This window comes from Molossus molossus, unplaced genomic scaffold (assembly GCF_014108415.1).
Source record: "Molossus molossus isolate mMolMol1 unplaced genomic scaffold, mMolMol1.p scaffold_m16_p_24, whole genome shotgun sequence".
NCBI classification, from domain to species: Eukaryota; Metazoa; Chordata; class Mammalia; order Chiroptera; family Molossidae; genus Molossus; species Molossus molossus.
This window is the reverse complement of record NW_023425360.1, coordinates 1,336,896-1,356,702: the sequence shown is the minus strand read 5'-3', so window position 1 is coordinate 1,356,702 and position 19,807 is coordinate 1,336,896. Positions and strand designations below refer to the sequence as shown.

The 19,807-nt window shown below is 55.1% G+C and overlaps 1 protein-coding gene across 1 annotated transcript in view; it reads right to left on the bottom strand.

Moving 5' to 3' along the window:
* Positions 1–1,942, bottom strand: part of ABHD17C (abhydrolase domain containing 17C, depalmitoylase) — a 32,592-nt gene extending 30,650 nt beyond the window's left edge. The window contains exon 1 of the mRNA XM_036277999.1: positions 1,352–1,942. Coding sequence (XP_036133892.1) covers positions 1,352–1,935 — 584 coding nt within the window. The 5' untranslated portion in view covers positions 1,936–1,942. The remainder of the gene's footprint in view (positions 1–1,351) is intronic.
* Between the last annotated feature and the right edge of the window lie 17,865 nt (positions 1,943–19,807).

The following is a 19,807-nucleotide window of genomic DNA, read 5'->3' as shown; positions in this document are numbered from 1 at the left end:
ACACACCTGTATACTCAGGCCAAAGGGCGGGCCCCATACCTGGGAGGTGTTCATTACAACGCAGACAGGCACAGATAGGGACAGTGTCCTGCAGACATTTTATTATGAAACCTACTCAAGGTAGAACTTGACTGTGTCACTTTAAAAACATCGAATGCCAGCCCTTATTTTTAATACCTTCACCAACAGGAAATTCCAGCACGCCCCAGACTGTGTGAGACATACCTTTGACACCGTTTCCCGGAGCAGGTGGCTTTTAACGACTGGTGGGTTCTGACTCAACGCATCTGCACATGACATTCTTACCGGAAAGCTATGATCCGAGTGAGGCCAGGACTTTGGGAGAACACACAGCAGCAACGTGTGTGAAATCTTGGCCACTTCCTGGGTGCACAAGTCATGTTCCCAGAGGAGCAAAGGGTGATGTATGGGCATGTTTATGCTCAGGAATGGAGACACGTTGACAAGCCCAGCAAACACATTTTAGAGGACAACCGTGTAGGCTTGGGGTCCACAGAACACCCTTTCACCTAAAGAAGTAAGATGTCCCCACAGACCTGGGTGTTTCCATCATCACTGCTCTGAGGTGGGGGAGGGTAAGTCACAGACACGGAAAATGGGGCACCAGGCGATCGACTTGCCCACTTTGTCTAAGTTGAGAACAAACCTCAAGTTTTCTGTTTGCCAGACACTATGTTCCCAATTTGAGCATAAGTGGTCCTCCCTCAACCAAGGCTTTCCGGTCCTTCTGTGAATGCTAATTCAAGGAAAAGAGAGTCCCCGAACCCTGCAAAACTCACACTCACCCTGGGCGGCTGCGGAGGCTCTGTGGAGGGTGCCCCGCCAGCAGCCACCCTCACCACCGGCTCCTCTTCCCCGCACCACCAGGGCACAAACTTCACAGCGCGGGACCCTCCACTCCTTCCAGGGCTGACCAGACCTGCCCCCAGAGCACTTCACCACCGCCTCTCACCCCTGACCTTACAAGAAAACAGGGGTTTCCAGGCGCCCTGTGCCTTCCCAAGGTCACTCGAGCCTAAGGGACCTTTCGGTCTCCGGCTGCCAGGTCACACAAACTAAACGCAGACCGAGTAATTTTCTTTCGGCCGGTACTTCAGCCCACGCTGCCACTTGAGGTGACCTGAGCCACGGAGGACCCAGCCGGGGGGGCACCCAGGTGTACCCAGGCTGGCACGACCCTCCGAGGCTGGGCTCTCCAGGAACCTCCGGGCCGGCGGGGTTGTGGAGGTGGACGGGGCGCTGGGAGAAGGCCGAGTGAATCCCAAGGTCGCCCCCAGCCCAGGGCCCCCCCGCCCCCCGCAGCCGCAGGCCAGGCCACCCGCGGGCTCACCGGGTGCGCAGCGCCTGCCAGGCGGCGTCGATGTCGGCGTAGAGGTTCTTCTCGGAGGGCCGGCCCGAGCTGACGCCGTAGCCCGAGTAGTCGTAGGAGAAGATGTTGCAGTTGATGCGCGAGCCCAGGCCGATGTAGAAGCTGCACATCTGGCCCAGGTCCACGGCGTTGCCGTGCGAGAAGAGCAGCGTGTAGCGGCTGGAGGGCGCGCAGCGCACGAACATGCAGCCCAGCCGGTTGTCGCGGGCCGTGCGCGAGAAGAAGACCTCGACGGCGTCCAGCTCGCGCTGCGAGTACTGCCAGTCGGCGCGCTCGCTCAGGTGCAGGCTGCACGCGCCCGGGCCCGCGCCCTCCTCGGCCGCCGGCGCGGGGCTGGCCGCGGGCGCCGGGGCGGGGGCCGGGGCGGCCGCGCCGGGCGCGCCGGGGCCCGGGCCGCGCTGCTCGGGCGCCAGCACCGTGTAGGTGGGCTCGGGCGGCAGGAAGGCCAGCTTGGCGGCGATGCGGCTCGGGCAGGGCGGGCAGCAGAACAGCCAGCACAGCTCGCCCAGCGAGAAGCCGTTCATCCTGGGGCCGGGCTCGGGCATGGGGGCGGCCTGGGCCCCGCCGGGCGGCAGGAGGCGGCGAGCGGAGGGAGGCGCGCGGCGGGCGCGGGTGCGGGGCGCGCGGAGGCGGGGCCGGCGGGCGGGGCGGGTCAGCGGCGGCCCCGCGGCCAGGGCGAGGCGCGGCCCGGGCCCCGCGAGCAGCGCACAAAGCCGGCGGCCATGGCTGCAGCGCACCCCGCTCCCCGCGCCCCCCGCCCGCCGCCACTTCCGGGGACCGCGCGGCGGCGCCACCCTCGCCCGCTCAGGGCGGCACCTTCCCCGCGGGACCCGCCGCCGGGGGCTCCGCGTGGGGCGGCGGGCGGGTCCGGCGCTGCGCGCGCGGACGTCCTTGGCTGGGACAGTCCCCTGCTGCCCTCCCCCTGGGGCTCCCCCCACACCCCGCTCCTGAGCCGCAGGGAGGTCCTGGGGACTCTACCGAAAACAACTGCGGCGGGAACGACCCTGAACTACTCGGTGTCCGTCTCTGCCCGCGAGGGGAGGGTCGTGGGGCTGGGTGGTCGCGGCTGCTGCGCGTGAGCTGCGGCGGCTGCTGCCGATGTGGCCCCGGAGTCACCTTCCTAGGACGTCCCGCGGCCGGGAGCCAGGCGGGGCCCAGGCACCTCGCAGCCCCCACCGCTCCTTTGCCGGGCTCCGTTCTCTAGACCTGGTTCGGGTCCCGGATTTGGAAGTGGCCTTGATCACAAACATCGCTTAGGATGATTTAGATCCACTGTCATCTTGGCACTTGGCGAGGTTTCGGTGACTTTTTGCAACTCTCAGAGCCTTCTGTCCTTCCCGGTCTGTCCTGACTTGGCAGCTCAATCCCCTTGCAGGAAGGGACAGAAGACACCTGCCTGGGCGGCCACTAGGGCGGCTGCAGACGGGACTTGGCAGGGCCCCCTGGCTGGGCCTGCTGCGGGTCGCTCACCGCTGTCTTGAGAACAGTTCACTTTTATCACGGCTGCTACAGAAGGCACATGTTAGGGTGCCTTTTTGAGCACCCTCCTCTAGGTGGACATGCCCACACTGATCTCAGTAACCTCGAGGACCTGGTTTTCAAAGACCGTGTGTTCACTGAAATAAATCTTAGATGCTTTTGAACTTCTCTAGAACCTTAGTGCCTGGCCGGTGTGGCTCAGTGGTTGAGCACTGACCCCTGCACCAAGAGGTGGCCGGTTCGGTTCCCCGGTCAGGGCACATGCCCAGGTTGTGGGCCCGATCCCCAGGGGGGGGCGTGCAGGAGGCAGCCAATCGATGTTCTCTCTCATCGATGTTTCTATCTCTCCCTTCCTCTCTCTAATTCAAATCAATAAAGAGCCCTGGCCAGTTTGGCTCAGCGGTTGGAGCATCGGCTTGCGGTCCTGAGAGACCCGGGTTCGGTTCCCGCTAAGGGCATGTACCTCGGTTGCAGTTTGTCCCCGGCCCTGGTCGGTCGTGTGGGTGGCAGCCACTCGATGTGTCCCTTTCACATCGATGTTTCCCTCTCTCTCTCCCTTCCTCTCTCTCCCTCCCACTCTATCTGTACAAAAAATGGAAAAATATCCTCGGGTGAGGATTAAAAAAAAAAAATCAATAAAGAAAAAACAAACAAACAAACAAAACCTAGTTAGCAAACCCTGTTCAGACTAAACGTTTCTTAGTCTCTTGTCAAGTTATTCCCATGTTTCACCTAAAATCAAAATTTTAGCTTCACAAGATCGAGTTTCCGTCTTTAGAAAGGCCGAGGGCTTGCTCCAAGTCGGTACGGACCTTCCTTCTTGCGTCCAGTGTGTATGTACGTTTCTCACACTCGTGGCTCCCTTTGCCGCAAGGGCTACAAAGACGCGCAAGACAGTCCCTGCTCTCAAGTACCTTCCCCCCTAATTAGGGGATGATTCAGAACAGTTCTTCATGTGACTTAAAAAAGAAAAAATTAAATAAAACAGACCAACTCCCCATAAAAGCTAAGGAGACTGTCCTGAGTCCTGTTTCTATGGTGACGGTTCTTTGGGAGCTAAGGTTAGAGTCCCATCTAATTCAGAGTAAGCACAGAATCTTGGGAACAGAGACGAAAGTGTCCAATGTGCCCCGCAGTCCTCTCAAACACTGTCCTCACCTGTCTCGACAGGACTCGGCACGAGGTCCATGGAAGGGTCTCCCACAGGTGTCGTCTGTGCGGCCGATGGAGGAGGCAGGTGTCCTAGTCCAGGTGGCCCGCGGCAGTGTTCACACTGTTAGGTTTAAAAAGCCAGGTATGTGTTTATCGATACCCTGCCCGTTCCACAAAGGATCTATGGAGTGTCACACGTTCGATGCCAATACGTAAGTAAATAAAAGATCGGCTTTGACTTCCGTCCTTTGGGAAGGCTGCACACGGCTGGGCTGACACAGCAGTGACCCCAGGAAGGCATGTCGGCTCCGGCTGGGGTGGAGACTGACCCCCTCAGGCTGTGTGCCTCTCTCTCCTCATGCCCCCTGGAGCCAGGACTCGGGTGGCCCACCGACGTGGAGGCTCGGGGCTCAGGACCTCGGCTCACCTCCAGCATTTCCACAGGTGAGGGGTGGGCGCACTCAATGAAGAGCTTGAGCGCGAAGCACAGAACGTGTCCTACAAAACACGAAAGGTCAGGGGTTACTAGCCGTTCCCTTGGAAGGACTCTGCGTGGCCCCTCACATTCCAGCAGAGAGAGGTCTGACGTGGACAGTGGGTCACCACGAGGCTCTCACCAGGAGTCTCACCGAGCGGTGTGGCCATGCTCCTCCCGTCCTCCACAAGCTCCCTGTGTGGCCTCCGCATCAGAGTAACTGCGCCCCGCTAAGGCCGCCGGGCCTGGTAACTAAACGAGCTCCGAGTAGCTAAATATATCGGTCTTTCCCTCTTCATGTTGGCCCCTTCCACGTCGAACTTTGTCCTCCGTGTGACTCAACTTGATGCTGAGTCTCAAGACCACCTCCATTTGTAAGGTAGAGGAGAATGCTGCTGTTTTTTGTTTTTGTTTTAAATTTTTTGTTTCTTTATTGATTTGAGAGAGAGAGGAAGGGAGAGAGAAGGGGAGAGAGAGACATTGATCGGTTGCCTCTCGTATGCGCCTGACTGGGCATAGAACCTACAACCTCGGTATGTGCCCTGACTGGGAATCGAACCGGCTACTCGTCGGTGTACAAGACGACGTTCCAGCCAACTGAGCCACCCGGCCCGGGCAAGAACGCTTCATGTTTATTAACCATCAGAGAAGGACATTTCATGCCTAGAAACTGAATCTGGTTAAGATACATTGCCCTGTCTCATGTTTGTTTTTGTTTTTCTAATGTAGGACCGGATGCTCTGTAAAGGCAAGGGAGCTCGGTAAATATAAATTAAATGGATAAATTAAAGAGTGAATGAGTGATCTGGTGCAATAAGAGACCAAGCCTGTTCCTGCTGGTTTGGGCAGTATTGCAGGGGTACAGGCTTAGTCCCAAACAAGTGCCGGCAGCACACTGTGTGAGTCATGGGTGCCCGTGCTCCGGCTAAGGAGTTGTGGCGTCTCCCATCTCGTTGACTAACACAGCTCAGGCTGTGTTCCGGGTGTCAGTGGTCTCAGTCGTGACACCGGCTGTGAGGATGGCCACATGACACAGTTCTGGCCAACAACCGTCTCCAACGGAGAACTTTGGGGAGCTTCCAGAAAGATCAACAGGGCCACACTCATCTGTAATGTTCCCCTTTGTTCCTCCTTGGGATGCAGGCATTGTTGTTAGAGCCACAGCAGCCACCTTGCAGCCATGAGGATGAATTTCACCGTCGAAGACGATGAAGGAGAAAGGTGAGAGTCAGATTCTTCGTGGCGGTGTCGAAGGGAGCTGCCTGGCTCTGCTTCTGTTTGGGCTTCTTGTTATGTGAGGAAAATAGGTCCCTTTATGTCACTGTAGTTGGGGGTTTTGTTACCCGTAGCCTCTAATGCAGTGATTACACATTCTGATTCAGGAATCAAAAGCAAAAGAGCTCACATTATGGTAAACTCTTCTCCAAAAGGACAAAGAGAATGTTTCGCTGATCAAGAGTGGGACAGTTATGCTTCCATCCAGCTTGCTCCCCCAGAGAAAATGATCAAATTATGACTAAAGATGGGGTAGATTTTCGAGGCGATGTCTGTTTTGTGAACACATCTGAAATGGAAGGAAGACAAACCCCTTTGGAAAACAGTATCAATGGCACTTTGCAGCTATTCCAGAGGCTCTTTGTCAGTGTTAACTAGGGTAAGGGGCCTGCCATCCAAGGAGGAGCTTTTGTTGGCAAAATCTCTCTCCCCAGAACCTTTTTCAGCCCGAGGGCCCTTATCAGAAGTGTTGTAAATGAGGTCAGTGGAACCCAGCTGGGGAGAGAGCTCAGAGCCACGAAATGCTGAGAAAGCACCGTGCCCACAGGCCGGAGGAATAAAACACCAGCCGCCCACGGACAGTTTGCACAGCCCACCCCCCGCACGGACTTTGTCCTTGGACCTGCATTTCTGTGTCACCCTGTTGCCTATTCGTGGATTCGGAGCAGAAGGCCCAGCACCCCTGAAACCGATCCCAGAGTTTGGGTTTGGTAAGCGACTTGAAAACAGGGACAGTGGCCCTGGCCGGTGTGGCTCAGTGGTTGGAGCGTCGGCCCGCACACCAAAGAGTCTTGGGTTTGATGCCCGGTCAAGGGCACGTACCTGGGCTGCAGGTTTGATCCCCGGAACCCTGTCGAGGTGGGTGCGGGTGGCAACCAGTCGGTGTCTCTCTCGCATCCGTGTTTCTCTCTCTCTCCCCCTTCCACTCTCCTCGGTGAGGATTAAAAAAAAAAAGGCAGCAAGAAACCATGTCCATCTTGTCTGCCCCTGTATCATCGGCACCCAACGCCCTGTCCCCGCACCTCGTGATATGAACTCAAACTTGTATGTCAGTGGATTGAGAGTCAGGTTTTGCTCATTCCCGATCGCCTTTTTAAATGTGCGAAGATGTACCAGGGAGACTGGGCGAAATAGGTAATTTTTTAAAAGCAGAGCGTGGGAAGAAACAGCCTCGTACACGCTGAGCTTGCAGACCTAATTTTAAGGCGATAACGAATCTCATGGCGCCGATGTTAAAGGTGTTTTTTGGTAGAATTTTGGATAGTTGCACCTTGGCACGGCGCACATGGATGACTCATCCGTACTGTTATTCCAGGGCAATTAACAACAACACATATTCAACACACGCTCCAAAAAAACAGGGATACCGGCGTAAGACCAGCCAGACCCAGCTGCGTGTGCATTTCACAGACGACAAAGCCGATATTTCCAATCAGTAGGGGGGAAATGATTCAACTCCCTACCTGAGCGCAGAATACGGTTGAGAGAAACTTGGTGAGTATCACAAGAGAAATATGACTCTATTTTGTTTTTTGCGGGGAAGGCGCTGCGTTTATAAGACAGAGGAGACGTGGTAGTTCACAGGCACAGTGAGAAGGAACTGGGGTTTCAGGAGGGGGGTACCAGAGAGCTAAAAGCACCAGGAGAGGGCCAGGCTTGGTCACATTGCACCTGCAGAGTCAGCTGTGCACGAGAGAGGCGAGGCGAGGCCAGGAAGGTGTGAGGCCTGGGCAGGAGGCGCAGGAAGCTCTCCACGGCTCAGCAGATGGTGCGGAGGGAGAAAGGTGTGGACCGGCTGCCAAGGAAAGCCAAGGACGTGCGGGCGACCACACTCTGAGCAGCGGTGAGGACCCCTCGGGGGATCGGGACAGCCGTTCCCTGAGAGACACCTTGGCTGAATACCGAGTGACCTTTACAGAAGCAGCCTGCCCGAGCCGACTCTCAGGAGGGGAGCCTCCGGACAGGCTATTCTTCTTTAACATCACTCGTCTAGTTACAGAAAGCAAAGCCTACGCACCGCGTTCACCGTGAAATCAGGGAGAAAAACCGCCACCACCAACCGACCACGCCGCGGAACACTCATCTGGTGCCGTAGTCAGTGCAGAAAACAGTCCTCACAAATCCGGCTCTTGTTTCCAAATAGCGTCCCGATCTACGAACTCGGGGACGAGAGGTATCGTTTACACCGACGGAAGCAGTGCTGGTGATCCGGGAGGAGCTGCTGGTTGTGTGAGTCAGATCCAGAAGGACAGAGGGGCTTCATTTCCGCTGGAGTCTGCCACCGACGGGGGAGACGGGGCAAGGGGAATATCACGCACACATGCACACGCACACGGCTGTGCCCTCCCAGCGGGCTCTGACTGAACAAGCTGCCTGCTGGGATCCGACCGGTACTGCTGAGGCTGCTGCAAAGCAGAACAGAGACATCGCCCACTTCGTCGGGACCTCTGCGCCAGGGTCCAGGCTCGAGCTGTGGGGGAATCAGAGAGATGGGGGGCTCCAGATCCAGTACCTCAGATCCAGGCAACCCTCCCTTCCCTGCCCAAGCTCCACTGTCCAGCCAGGAGAGCTGGGAAAGCTGGTGGACACGGGGAAGGAGCGAGAGGCTAGCCCAGAAGGCAGAACGAGGCCCAGGACCGCTCCTGGTTGGCAGAAGGGTGGTGGCCAGGGCTCCAGGCCCCAGAGGCTCCGTGGACCTAGCGAGGCGAGGCCAGTCCTCGGACTTGGAACCAGAGGCAGTGTCGCTTGGCCTGTGGTCCAGCGTCTCAGCGTCCCATGGACCTACGCCAGTTCATCCCTGCAGGCCTTTGCTGAAAGATGAAGGGCTCACCGCTGCCCACCCCAGACTGTCACGCCCGGGTGCTGTCCAGGCCTTGTTTCTCCATCTGCGCGATCCGGCGGCCCACGGGTGTGGACAGACGTAGAGAAAGGCAGCCCACGTACAATCTGAACAGAGCGCGCTGTGGGAATGTCAGATGCTATAAATACGGGCAATAGCCTGAGGACTGAGAAGCAGCTTGGAAGCTGGGCCCTTCCCTCTTCGCGGGTGGCACCTGGCATGGCATCCGCGTGTCTCGTGCTTACGGAAGAATCCTAATCGCGGGTGACTTAGAAAATGGCATTTTATTTTCATTTTTCCCTTGAAATGTTTATTGATTTGAGAGAGAGAGAAAGAAACGTTGATTTGTTGTTGCACTTACTGATGCACTCATTGGTGGACTCTTTTGTTGTTGTTTAATTCTCACCGAGGACATTTTTGCATTTATCTTCGGATAAAGCGGGAGGGAGAGAGGAAGAGAGAGAGAGAGAGAAACATCGATGTGAGAGAGACACATTGAGTGGCTGCCACCCCCACGACCCCAACTGGGGCCGGGGACAGACTGCAACCGAGGTACATATCCTTCGCGGGAACCGAACCTGGGACTCTCTGGTCCGCGGGCTGACGCTCTAACCTCTGAGCCAAACTGGCCAGGGCCATTGGTTAATTCTGGTACGTGCCCTGACCCGGGGTCAAACCCACAACCTTGGGACTATTGGGACAACACTCTAACCGAGTGACCAGGCCAAGGCCAAAACCCCATCTTGTTTTGAAGATAACTTTTTAAAAGTCTAATAAGACAAAGCTTATTTAGTTCCCTTACTGTGACCTCTACTCAAGGAATCGCTGATCTATCCAGTTTTAAGCCACATGTTATCAGGAAAATCATGTGAAAAATACCTTGTCCTCTGCCGTACCAAATAAAGAGGACTGATTAAAAATATATATATGTCCACAAGTTTTGAGAATGCAGAGAGGGACGTCTGAACACATTCACTGCAGATGCCAACGTCTTCAAGGACCAAGACGATGGTGTAAAGATGATATGGCCCGGCCCGTGCGGCTCAGTGGATGAGTGTCGACCCTGCACCAAGAGGTCGCCCGTTTGATTCCTGGTCAGGGCACACGCCCAGGTTGTGGGCTCCATCCCCAGTGGGGGGCATGCAGGAGGCAGCCAGTCAGTGTTCTCTCTCATCGATGTTTCTTTCCCCCTCTTCCTCTCTCTCTTAAAAAAAAAAAAAAATCAATAAAGGAAAAAAAGTTTTTTTTTAAAAGATGATGTGATTGGGTGGAAGGACTTCATGATTCTTACTCACACCCTGTTGCCGTGCTGTCCCCAATCCAGCCACACCCAGAAGTTGCGTGCAGCCAAGAGACACGTGTCCAGAGCCGCAGACAGGCCGCCGCACGCCCGCAGGCCGCTCGCCCCGCCTCCGGAGGAGTGTGCCTGAGTGTTTGTGCGGCCTCTGACGGACGGGCCCGCTGGGTCCAGACCTCCGAGGGCCCTTCCGGAGGCTCCGGAAATGGAATCTGGATGAACGGTCTGGAGTTAGAGAGCCTGGCTCGGGGGCCAGTCTAAGGAACGGACCCTCTCCAAAAATAAAAAACCTCTCTCCAAATAAAACGGGTTGTGTCCTGAGACAGTTCCCTTTGCTGGGAGCGGGTCATGTCCAAGGCTAGTCTTCAGGGGGTATTTCGACAGGAGTTTGGGACCCTTATGATCAAGAGAGCCGACTGATTCTGTGTTGCGGCTTTCAAATCCGTTAAGACCTTCGCTCATCACCGTAGGTACGGGGGTACACTGTGGATGCTGGGGTTCAGGGCATGGTATCAGAAGCCCCCTTGCTCTGGGGACATCAGAAGAAGTTTTAAGCCAGGAGCTGGGTTCTCAGCATAACCTTGGAGGATGTGGATTTAGGGAGAATAAATGTACTAATGGCAAGAAGGTGTAGCAGCCCAGCCAGTGTGGCTCAGTGGTTGAGCATCGACCCTGCGCCAAGAGGTCACCGGTTTGATTCCTGGTCAGGGCACAGGCCCAGGTTGTGGGCCTGATTCCCAGTGGGGAGCATGCAGGAGGCGGCCAATCGATGTTCTCTCTCATCGATGTTTCTATCTCTCTCTCTCTCTCTCTCTCTCTCCCTTCTGCTCTCTCTAAAACCAATAAAGAAAAAAATTTTTTAAAAAGAAGCTGTAGCAGCCGTCAAGGCCCGATTTTGAACAGCCCAGGACTGCACAGCAGTCCCGGGGACAGTGCAGCGCCCCGTGAACCGACGGCACCAGCACTGTGGACACTCGGACGTCGGACAGCATGGGCTTTGGAGGGACCGAGGCTGGGAGACGGAATCGGGCCCTAAGCCAGGAAGAGGGACAACGGGAGGGAGTAGAAAATTATTTTAGAGGCAGAATCGACAACGCGGGGACATGGGACCTGTACGGAGATTAGTTCAACGGGACTCAGAAATCCCTGTCTGGGGGGACAGGGTGGAGGAGGAATATAGCAAAGGAACAGGAGATGATCAAGTGTTTGATCCTGAATGTCTCGACGTAGCGGTGGGAAGGGCCTGACGATCCCAGGAACACAGGGCTGGAGAAACAGGCTGGTTGTAAAGAGCCAGGAGTCAGCATGGACTAGAGCCTCCCTACCCAGGATCCCCCCCCGCCCCCCAAAACAGCTTTTCTTCTTCCCACCTCACTGTCCCAACCACGAGGTTCTCGCTCGAGCTAACAAGCTCTTACATCACATACCTCTGGTCACTGTGGCTTGATCCAGAGCCAAGGTCAAGACAGGCCAGCTTGATATGTTCTTAGGGTGTCGCTCTTCTTTCAATTAAAGAAAACGTCAAATGTACGTAAAAGCAGACGTACACAATAGCTTAAGGAACCCCACACGTCAACGACGATCAGTTCAAGGCCAACCTTGTTTCAACTCTGCCTGTATTACCTCCTCCCCTCCTGAACTTTTTTTTAAATCTCAACCGAGGATATGTTTTTATTGATTTGAGAGAGAGAGAGAGACATCGATCGATGGCCTCCCAACATGCCCCAACCGCAGGTCAAACCTGCAGCCTTTCGGGGGTACAAGGCGATGTTCCAGCCAACTGAGCCCCCGGCTGAGGTCCCCACCGTACTGTCTGGAAGCAGGTACCGGATATGTGGGAACTCACCGGCTGGTCTTGGGAGGCCAGTGAATACCGGCCATTTTTGCAACTGTTTCCAACAAGTTGAGGAAGTCACCACACAGCCTGGTGGTTCAACCTACAGATTCCATGAGCCAAAAATCTCCCTTCCTGCCTTGACCAGGCTAAGAGTCACTGTCCCTTACAACCAAGCGTCCACCTAATGACGGAAGGCACAACGCGGAGGGTGGCCTCTCCCGTACAAACCCTTCCCCCCGCCCGAGTTCCAAGTCCTCCCGCACCTCCTGGTGACAGTGAGCTCTCCCACGTCTGACTCACCCGGCACTGCACCTGGGCGCCCTCGTCCCGTGAGTCATTCTCTTCCCTTCCATAGCCAGACGGGTGCGTTCTAGCTTTCTGCTACTAACTAGAAGCTTCCTGCACACAGGTGGTTTTTGTTATTGTTTCGCTTTTAATCCTCAACCGAGGATATGCTTTTATTGAATTTTAGAGCAAGAGGAAGGGAGAGAGAGGGACAAACAATGATGTGAGAGCGAAACATGGAGCGGCTGCCTCCCATACGCGTCCTGACCAGGAATACAATCTGCAACCTGGGACTCGAACCTGCAACCTTTCAGTGTATGGGACGACGCTCCAACCAACTGAACCACACTGGCCAAGACCACACAGGTGGTTTTTTAAATTCTCTATCTCAACCTCCAACATCACACACAGTGCAAGTTCTCAGGAAGTCTGCTGACCAAACAATGAAAAAAAAAAAAAACCCACGTTGCATTTTTGTCACACAGAGATTCGGGACCATGTAAAGAGAAACAGGTGGACAGAGATTCAGGGCAATTTCTCCAGAGCCACAGAGACGGACGTCACAAAAAGCACTCGGAAACGTGGTCGACACGAAGCCGAGAAAACGGCATTCCAGTTACCTGAGATTAATGGAACGAGAGAGAGAGGCTGCCGGCTTCAAGCCACAGCGAGGACCCTTTCCAATAAATCCCACCGTGAACGTGGCATCTTCCACCTCAACACGAACGGCATGCTCTTGGTTAAGTCCTGCTCCAACTAGGGGTCCTGGGACTCACCTGGGGAACCTGCTAGAGGTAGACGGGGCCCGGACGCCTGTGCAGGTCTGGCCAGTGTCTGACCTGACACATTCCCGGCTCGTGGACCACACTTTGAGTGGGAGCATGTGTGTACCAGCGGTGCCCAAACAGCCACCCACTGAAACCACCAGGAGCACCAAACACGACTGATGCCCTCGTCCTGCCCCCCAGACGCTGCGACTTGACTCTCCTGGGGCGTGGCCTGGGCTCTGGGAATTTTAAAAGACCTTCAAGTGATTTGACTGCAGACCAGTTTGGGAAGAACTAAAGCAAATTCAATGCAGAATTAGGGTCAAGGCCCTGGCCAGGTAGCTCAGTGGGTTAGAGCACTGTCCCGATGCGCCAAGGTTGTGGGTTCGATCCCCAGTCAGGGCACATCTAAGAATCAACCAATGAATGCAGTGATGCGTGGACCAACAAATCGATGTTTCTCTCTCTCAAAACAATAAATTTTTTAAAAAGTAGAAGGGATTAAGCAACAAAAACAAAGAAAACCCACAGACAGGGACAACAGTATGGGGATTACCAGAGGAAAACGGGGTGGGGAGGCAGGAGAGTTGAAGTGGGGACACGTGGTGATGGAAGGACACAGTACTTTGGGTGGTGCACACACAGGCGATACACAGGTGACGTTATTAACTCCATAAGCACAGCTGGACTGGAGTTCTGCCCCTGCTGTTTCTGGCTGGCTCTGTCCTCGCTCCGAGTGAGCAGCAGGCTCCCAGCCACCGTCTCTCCACACAGTTTGGAGGCTGGAGGCAGGTGTCCACCCGAGAGCCACACAGTGTTGTTGACAAGTCCAGCTGCAGGGTCCCCTCCACTTCGGTTCGCCCGAGGGTGAACGCGGCCGGCCTCGGACATCCCGCCACTGTGCATGCCACACAAGGGCTGTCCGGGCCAGGCCCCCAGCAGATGAGCTCCCAGCTCTGGAATGCTCTGCCTGATAAGGGTCTTTGAATACCAGGGACCCTGGACTACACCAGACAGCGCATCCTGACAATGTGGTGCGTGATGAGAGCCCTGTGTGTCTGTGGCCGGGGACTGTGTAGCTGAGGCCACACGGGTGCTCCAAGCCCACCAGGCTGACTCTCGAGGGGACCCGGATGCCGAGACGCTGCGGGGCTCCCTGGTTGGAGGTGCTGTGTGGCTGTCACGTTGTCTGGGAGAGCAACACTGTTCCTGCACCTCCGCCGGGGAGACAACCAGAGGCTGGTGCCTGGGCTCCCGGCTCAGGCCTACACACTGTTCTCTGCCAGTGGTCACCACCACCCTTCGGCTGCACCACACTGTGACCGCAAGTATGACAGCTGAGTTCTGCATCCTTCTGCCACACCTCCGAACCCAAGGCTGGTCTTGGGAACCCATTACTTTAGGCCCTGACTGGGTAGCTCAGTGGGTTGGAGCGTTGTCCTGAGAGGCCAAGGTTGAGGGTTTGATCCCCAATCAGGGCACATGCAAGAACCAACCAATGAGTGCATCAGTAAGCGGAACAACAAATCTCTCTCAAATAATTCAATCAATACAAAATTTTAAAAAATCATCACTTTTGCCCTGGCCAGTTTGGCTCGGTGGTTAGAATGTCGGCCCATGAACCACAGAGTCTCAGGTTCGATTCCGGTCAAGGGCATGTACCTCAGTTGCGGTTTGGTCCCCGCCCTGGTCAGGGACGTGCAGGAGGCAACCAATCGATGTGTCTCTAATATTGATGTTTCTCTCTCTCCCCCTCTATCTGAAAATCAATGGAAAAATACCCTCGGGTGAGGATTAAAAAAACAAAACAAAACTGTTGTAACACAGTGTTACAGAGTTACTTAGAAAAACCTCAAGTCTCGACGTAACAAACGCTGATTCATCCACCAGGCAGGGTAAAGAAATGCGTCTTGTGACATTTGCTCTAGCACTTTCTCAGTTTCCTTCTCTGGATGAGCAAAGGAAAACGTAACAGACGCGAGACAATTTTGTTCTGTAGCCGGTTCCAGGCCTTGTCCCTGGACGGTCACTACTCCGAGGACGGCGCAGCTTTTCGTCTTCAGGTTGTTATATTGTTTTCTCCTCTTTGGATCTGCGGGTCACCCTGGCCCGGGGCCTTGCTAGCCTCTCTGCCTCCCTCCAATTTTGACAAGTTGGTATATGCGCACGCTTCATCGTAACTCCAGACACGTGTGTCGGGTGGTACTTACTGGGTGCCGGGCATGAGCGGACACTGTGGGGTCCGTCGGCTACTCTCATGGGCCGAGGGGAGAGGACAAAGGCTTGCTGAGTCCAGCCCAAGCTTTCTGGAAGGTCCTTCCTGAATCCCCCCGCCCCCCACCAGGGGCTCCCCGACGATGTCAGGCCTAAACACAATGGGCGGGGTGTCAGGACCAGGCTGAGGGCTTCTCAGGCCGCTGGCCCCGTTCAGAGCATCAGCGTCCGGGGCTGGTTCAGACCCCCGAGGGTGGGCTCTGCGTCTCCACGTGGGGAGCAGCAATGCTGTCCCCCCAGACGCGGCCACGGACCCCTATTCCCTGCACATCAGGCTCAGTGATCTGTGTCTGTCTAGAGTAGCGGTTCTCAACCTGGGGGTCACGACCCCTCTGGGGGTCGAACGACCCTTTCACAGGGGTCGCCTAAGACATAACAGTAGCAACATTAGTTATGAAGTAGCAACGAAAATAATTTATGGCTGGGGGTCACCACAACATGAGGAGCCGTATTAAAGGGTCGCGGCGTCAGGAAGGTTGAGAACCGCTGGTACAGAGGGTGGGTATGGGCGGGGCCTGCTACTGGCCACCGACCTGCCTTGACAAGTCAGTGTGTCTTCTGGACCTCCTTCCTCCTCTACGAGAGGGGATGGTTTGCCAGGAACAGACCACCTCTCACCGGACCAGCTAACTCGAGAAAACTAGACAACCTTTCAGGTCCAGCGCACATTGTAAGCCCGAAATTCCATGGACCTCAAAGACAGGAAGAGTTTGTGGAAGACGGAGATTCCACAGAGACCGGTGGCCGGGTCGCTAGATGCATGCCCTGGCCGGGTTCCTAGGAATATTGTTTGTATAGTGTAAGGGCATAAAAATAAAAATAAAAATGGGCCCGATACACAGACTATTCCAGGGTGATGGTGTCCGAGCCGCTGAGAGCAAATTCAGTTCTGTTCTCAACTGACCGGCGCTCAGTGAGCACTGGCTGGGCCCGAGGCGGTTTGCGGGGGGAAGGAAAACGAGAAAGGGATCAGGGGCGAACGAGGAGCAGGGAGAGAGAGCAAAGGAAGCCGCAGGGGGAGTGTCTTCCAGGTCGGAAAGATCAGGAGGTCTTCCTGGAGGAGGGGGCATAGCAAATGGATTCCTTACTTACTAAGAGGTATGTATCGAGCCTTGACTGGGTGCCATGCACTGTACATCTGAGGGTCCTGGGGCCAACAATGAATGACAAACAAAGCCAGGGTCCTCGTCTGCAAGGACCCATTACGATCGCCTGTGACAGAGGTGAATGGGGGTCACAAAATCTTTTACAACCTGATGGCAGAGACTAATGTCACTGAAGTCAAAATAATAAAACAAAACAAGTACAAATGCCAGGCAAAGATCCCAGAGGCCCTGCCGAGGCGGGGGTATCAGAAGCCTGGCATTTCCCGCCCGGAGAGCATCCCTGACGTGTGATTGAACAGCTGGTCTTTGGCAAAAGGACAGGAGCTGGGATGTCTCACGTATTGAACAATTGGATTTTCCATTTTTTTCCTGAAGTGGAATTCGCTTCTTTTCCCGGAAAGCCACAGTCCACAGGGACAAAGAGTAAATGAGACATAAACATAAACATGCCCCTCGGAGGGCCGCTGGCCTGCCAGCCAGCGTCAGAGTGAAGTCAGATAGAAATGACTCACCGCCTTTCTGCGTTAACAGAAAGAAAAAGGGGGGAAACCCGGGGACGGGGCGGTCGTGAAAACGGCGATGGCAAAAGATTCTGGGCAAAGCCACCGTCCCAGCACCTTTTCCTTAAGCCTGGTCAGTAAATAGAGACCACCCTCTGGAAAGCGTCCTTTCGGCTCCTCTGAGCTCCCTGTGGATTACGGCTTCCCTCCGGGGTCCTCCTTGGAGCCCGGATCACAGAGCAGAACGGGGGGCTGCCTCCGCCCCCTCCGCTCTGCCACAGGCGCCAGCCGGCTGGTCCTCAGTCCGATTCCAGCACCTTGAGCCCAGCCCCAGCCCCCAAGGCCCTCCCCTGTTTCCTTGAGGACCAAATGCTCACGCAAAGACATCAGTGTTAAGTGGCTCCGCTCCCCAAAGTAGCCCTTGAACTGTGGAGGTGAGGGGGTGAGGGTCTCGACCGGGGAAGGGTGTGCTCAGAGCCCATAACCGCGCCCCTGACTGTACACCGTGACTGCCCAGGTGCTTTAGGGACTATCAGGTTTGCTTGGGTCCCACCCAATGAAGGATGATGATGACGTCACTGGTTGGGGGCGTCAGGACTTCAAAAGGCCCCTCTTCTTTTTTTCATCGGTGCAGGGCTAGGCATTTGGACTCCAGACATCCCCAGGGCCACCTCGGGGAAGACGGTTCTGGGAGGTCCCAAGGGCCGGACGCCGAGCGAGGTTCGAGCTCAGCACGAGGAAGGCCTGTTCCCGCGTCTTGCCACGCAGGTGCCGGGGAAGCGCTGGGGGCGTCAGGTGGCGGCGTCCACTCCCCAGGTGCGAACTACGGCAATCAGAGCTCCCAGACCAGGGCGGTTACAGGGCTCGGACACGGGACACACAGGCTTTGTGAAGGGCACGAGCGCTGACTTCAGAGCCAGACTAAGTTCGAATTACGCTTTGGTCACCTCCTGGCCACTTGCTTGCTCACGTCCTTCAAGAGAAGCACCGGCTTTCACACCTGTCACCTGCAGAGTACAGTCCTTGCCTCATCGGGATACTGTGAGGGATGAATTACAGCATATTTAGCATCAACAAGTGGTACCTGTTGGAGTCAGTACAGAAATCTTTGGCCCTGGCCGGGTAGCCCAGCTGATTAGAGCTGTCCCGATACACCAAGGTTGCAGGTTTGATCCCTGGTCAGGGCACATACAAGAATCAACCAATGAGCCCGGCGGGTGTGCCTCAGTGGACCGAATGCACTGAGGTCACAGGTTCGATTCCCAGTCAGGGAACAGGCCTGGGTTGCGGGCTCAACCCCCACTAGGGGGCATGTGGGAGGCAGCTGATGGATATTCTCTCATCCATGTTTATCTCTCTCTCTCCTCCCTTCCTCTCTCTAAAAAAAGAATATATATGTGTGTGTATATATATATATATTTAAAAAAATAGAATCAACCAATGAATGCAAAAATAAGTGGAACAGAGAGATGTTTCTCTCTTTCTCTCTCTCTCCCTTCCAGTCTCTAAAAACCAATAAAAATTAAAAAATGAAGGGGTGGAGGGGAGGGAAGAGATAAACCACAGAACTTACATGCACGTACGCATAACCGATGGACATGGACAACAAAGCTGGGGATGGGGTGGAGGGGATAGGGAGGAGGGTGTCAACGGGAAAAAAAGGAGAAACATCCGTAACAAAAACAAATTAATTTTAAAAAGTAAAATAAAATGAGAATAATGAAAAAAATAAAAATAAAAAACAAATAACTAAATCTTCAGGTTGCTGACTACCTTGTATTCGGTTGGCTCCCAGACTTGGTAGAAAAAATTTCTTTCCCTCTTCTTTTAAAACTCCCTCAGTTTCAGAGCTATTTGAGGGCAAGGGCGAGAGCAAATGAAGAAATAAATAAAACAGCTCCTGGATTAAACATCAGCCTCAAGGCAGGAGATGGTGACCGTCCCGCGTGTGTCCTCCTGGGGTCAGTGACATAACGGTGCACCTCACTGGAAAGACGGCCTCAAATCAGGGTGCCGAATGTCTCCCCCCGACTCCAAGCGGCTGGGCGAAGCGGGGAGACACTTGTCAGACGCCAGGGCAGATAAATCCTGAGGACGGTTCCCCAGGCTTTGGGAATCAGACATGACATTCATTTGTTTATATTTTCTTTTCTCCCCCAAATGTTTGACAAAACCATTCATCAAGAAACCGTTTGGCTGAGAAAACAGATGTCGACAGTGAGTAAGGAGTCCCAGCCGCCATCATTCACATCAGCCCTGTTCCGGAGGTTCTGAAGTTCAGGGCTTGCTGGCCCGGGGAAGCGACTGCCCAGGGCCGGAGTTTCCATAAGCCGCAGGCCTCGGGGCCGCTGTGCAGATGCTGGGGGCCTGGCCCCCCTTCAGGAGAGCTGGGCACCCGAACGCCTTGCCCGGGGGGTGGGGGCAGAGACGGCTCCTGGAGGGGTCATTTCGGTGCAGGGCGTTAAACGGTCAGTAGTCAAGGGGTGGGCATCAGAGCTTATCTGCTGCACAGTCAAAGGCATGAAGCCACAGACAGGGCAGGGCCAGCGGGCGTCGCCCAGGGAAGACAGGTGGGCAGGGTGAAGCTCAGTGGCAGGTGGGGCGGTTCAGCAAGGCCTCGAGTGCCAGTCGGACGAGCGCGGTGCTCTTGGGGGTGGGGCACAATGGGTTTTAGGAAGAGACACTGGTCAATCAAATGTGCATTTTTTTTTTTTTATTCTCACCTGAGGATATTTTTCCATTTTTTGTACAGATAGAGAGGGAGGGAGAGAGAGGAAGAGAGAGAGAGAGAAACATCGACGTGAAGGGACACATCGAGTGGCTGCCACCTGCACGACCAACCAGGGCCGGGGACAAACTGCAACCGAAGTACGTGCCCTTAGCGGGAACCGAACCCGGGTCTCTCCGGACCACAGGCCGACGCTCTAACCGCTGAGCCAAACCGGCCAGGGCCAAATGTGCATTTTTAAAGATATTTTGTGAGGGCCCTGACTCAGTAGCTTAGTGGGTTAGAGTATCGTCCCAAAACGCCAAAGTTGTGGGTTTCATCCCTGGTCAAGGCACATACAAAAGTCAACCAATGAAGGCGTGAATAAGTAGAACAACAAATCGACATCTCTCTCTCTCTCTCT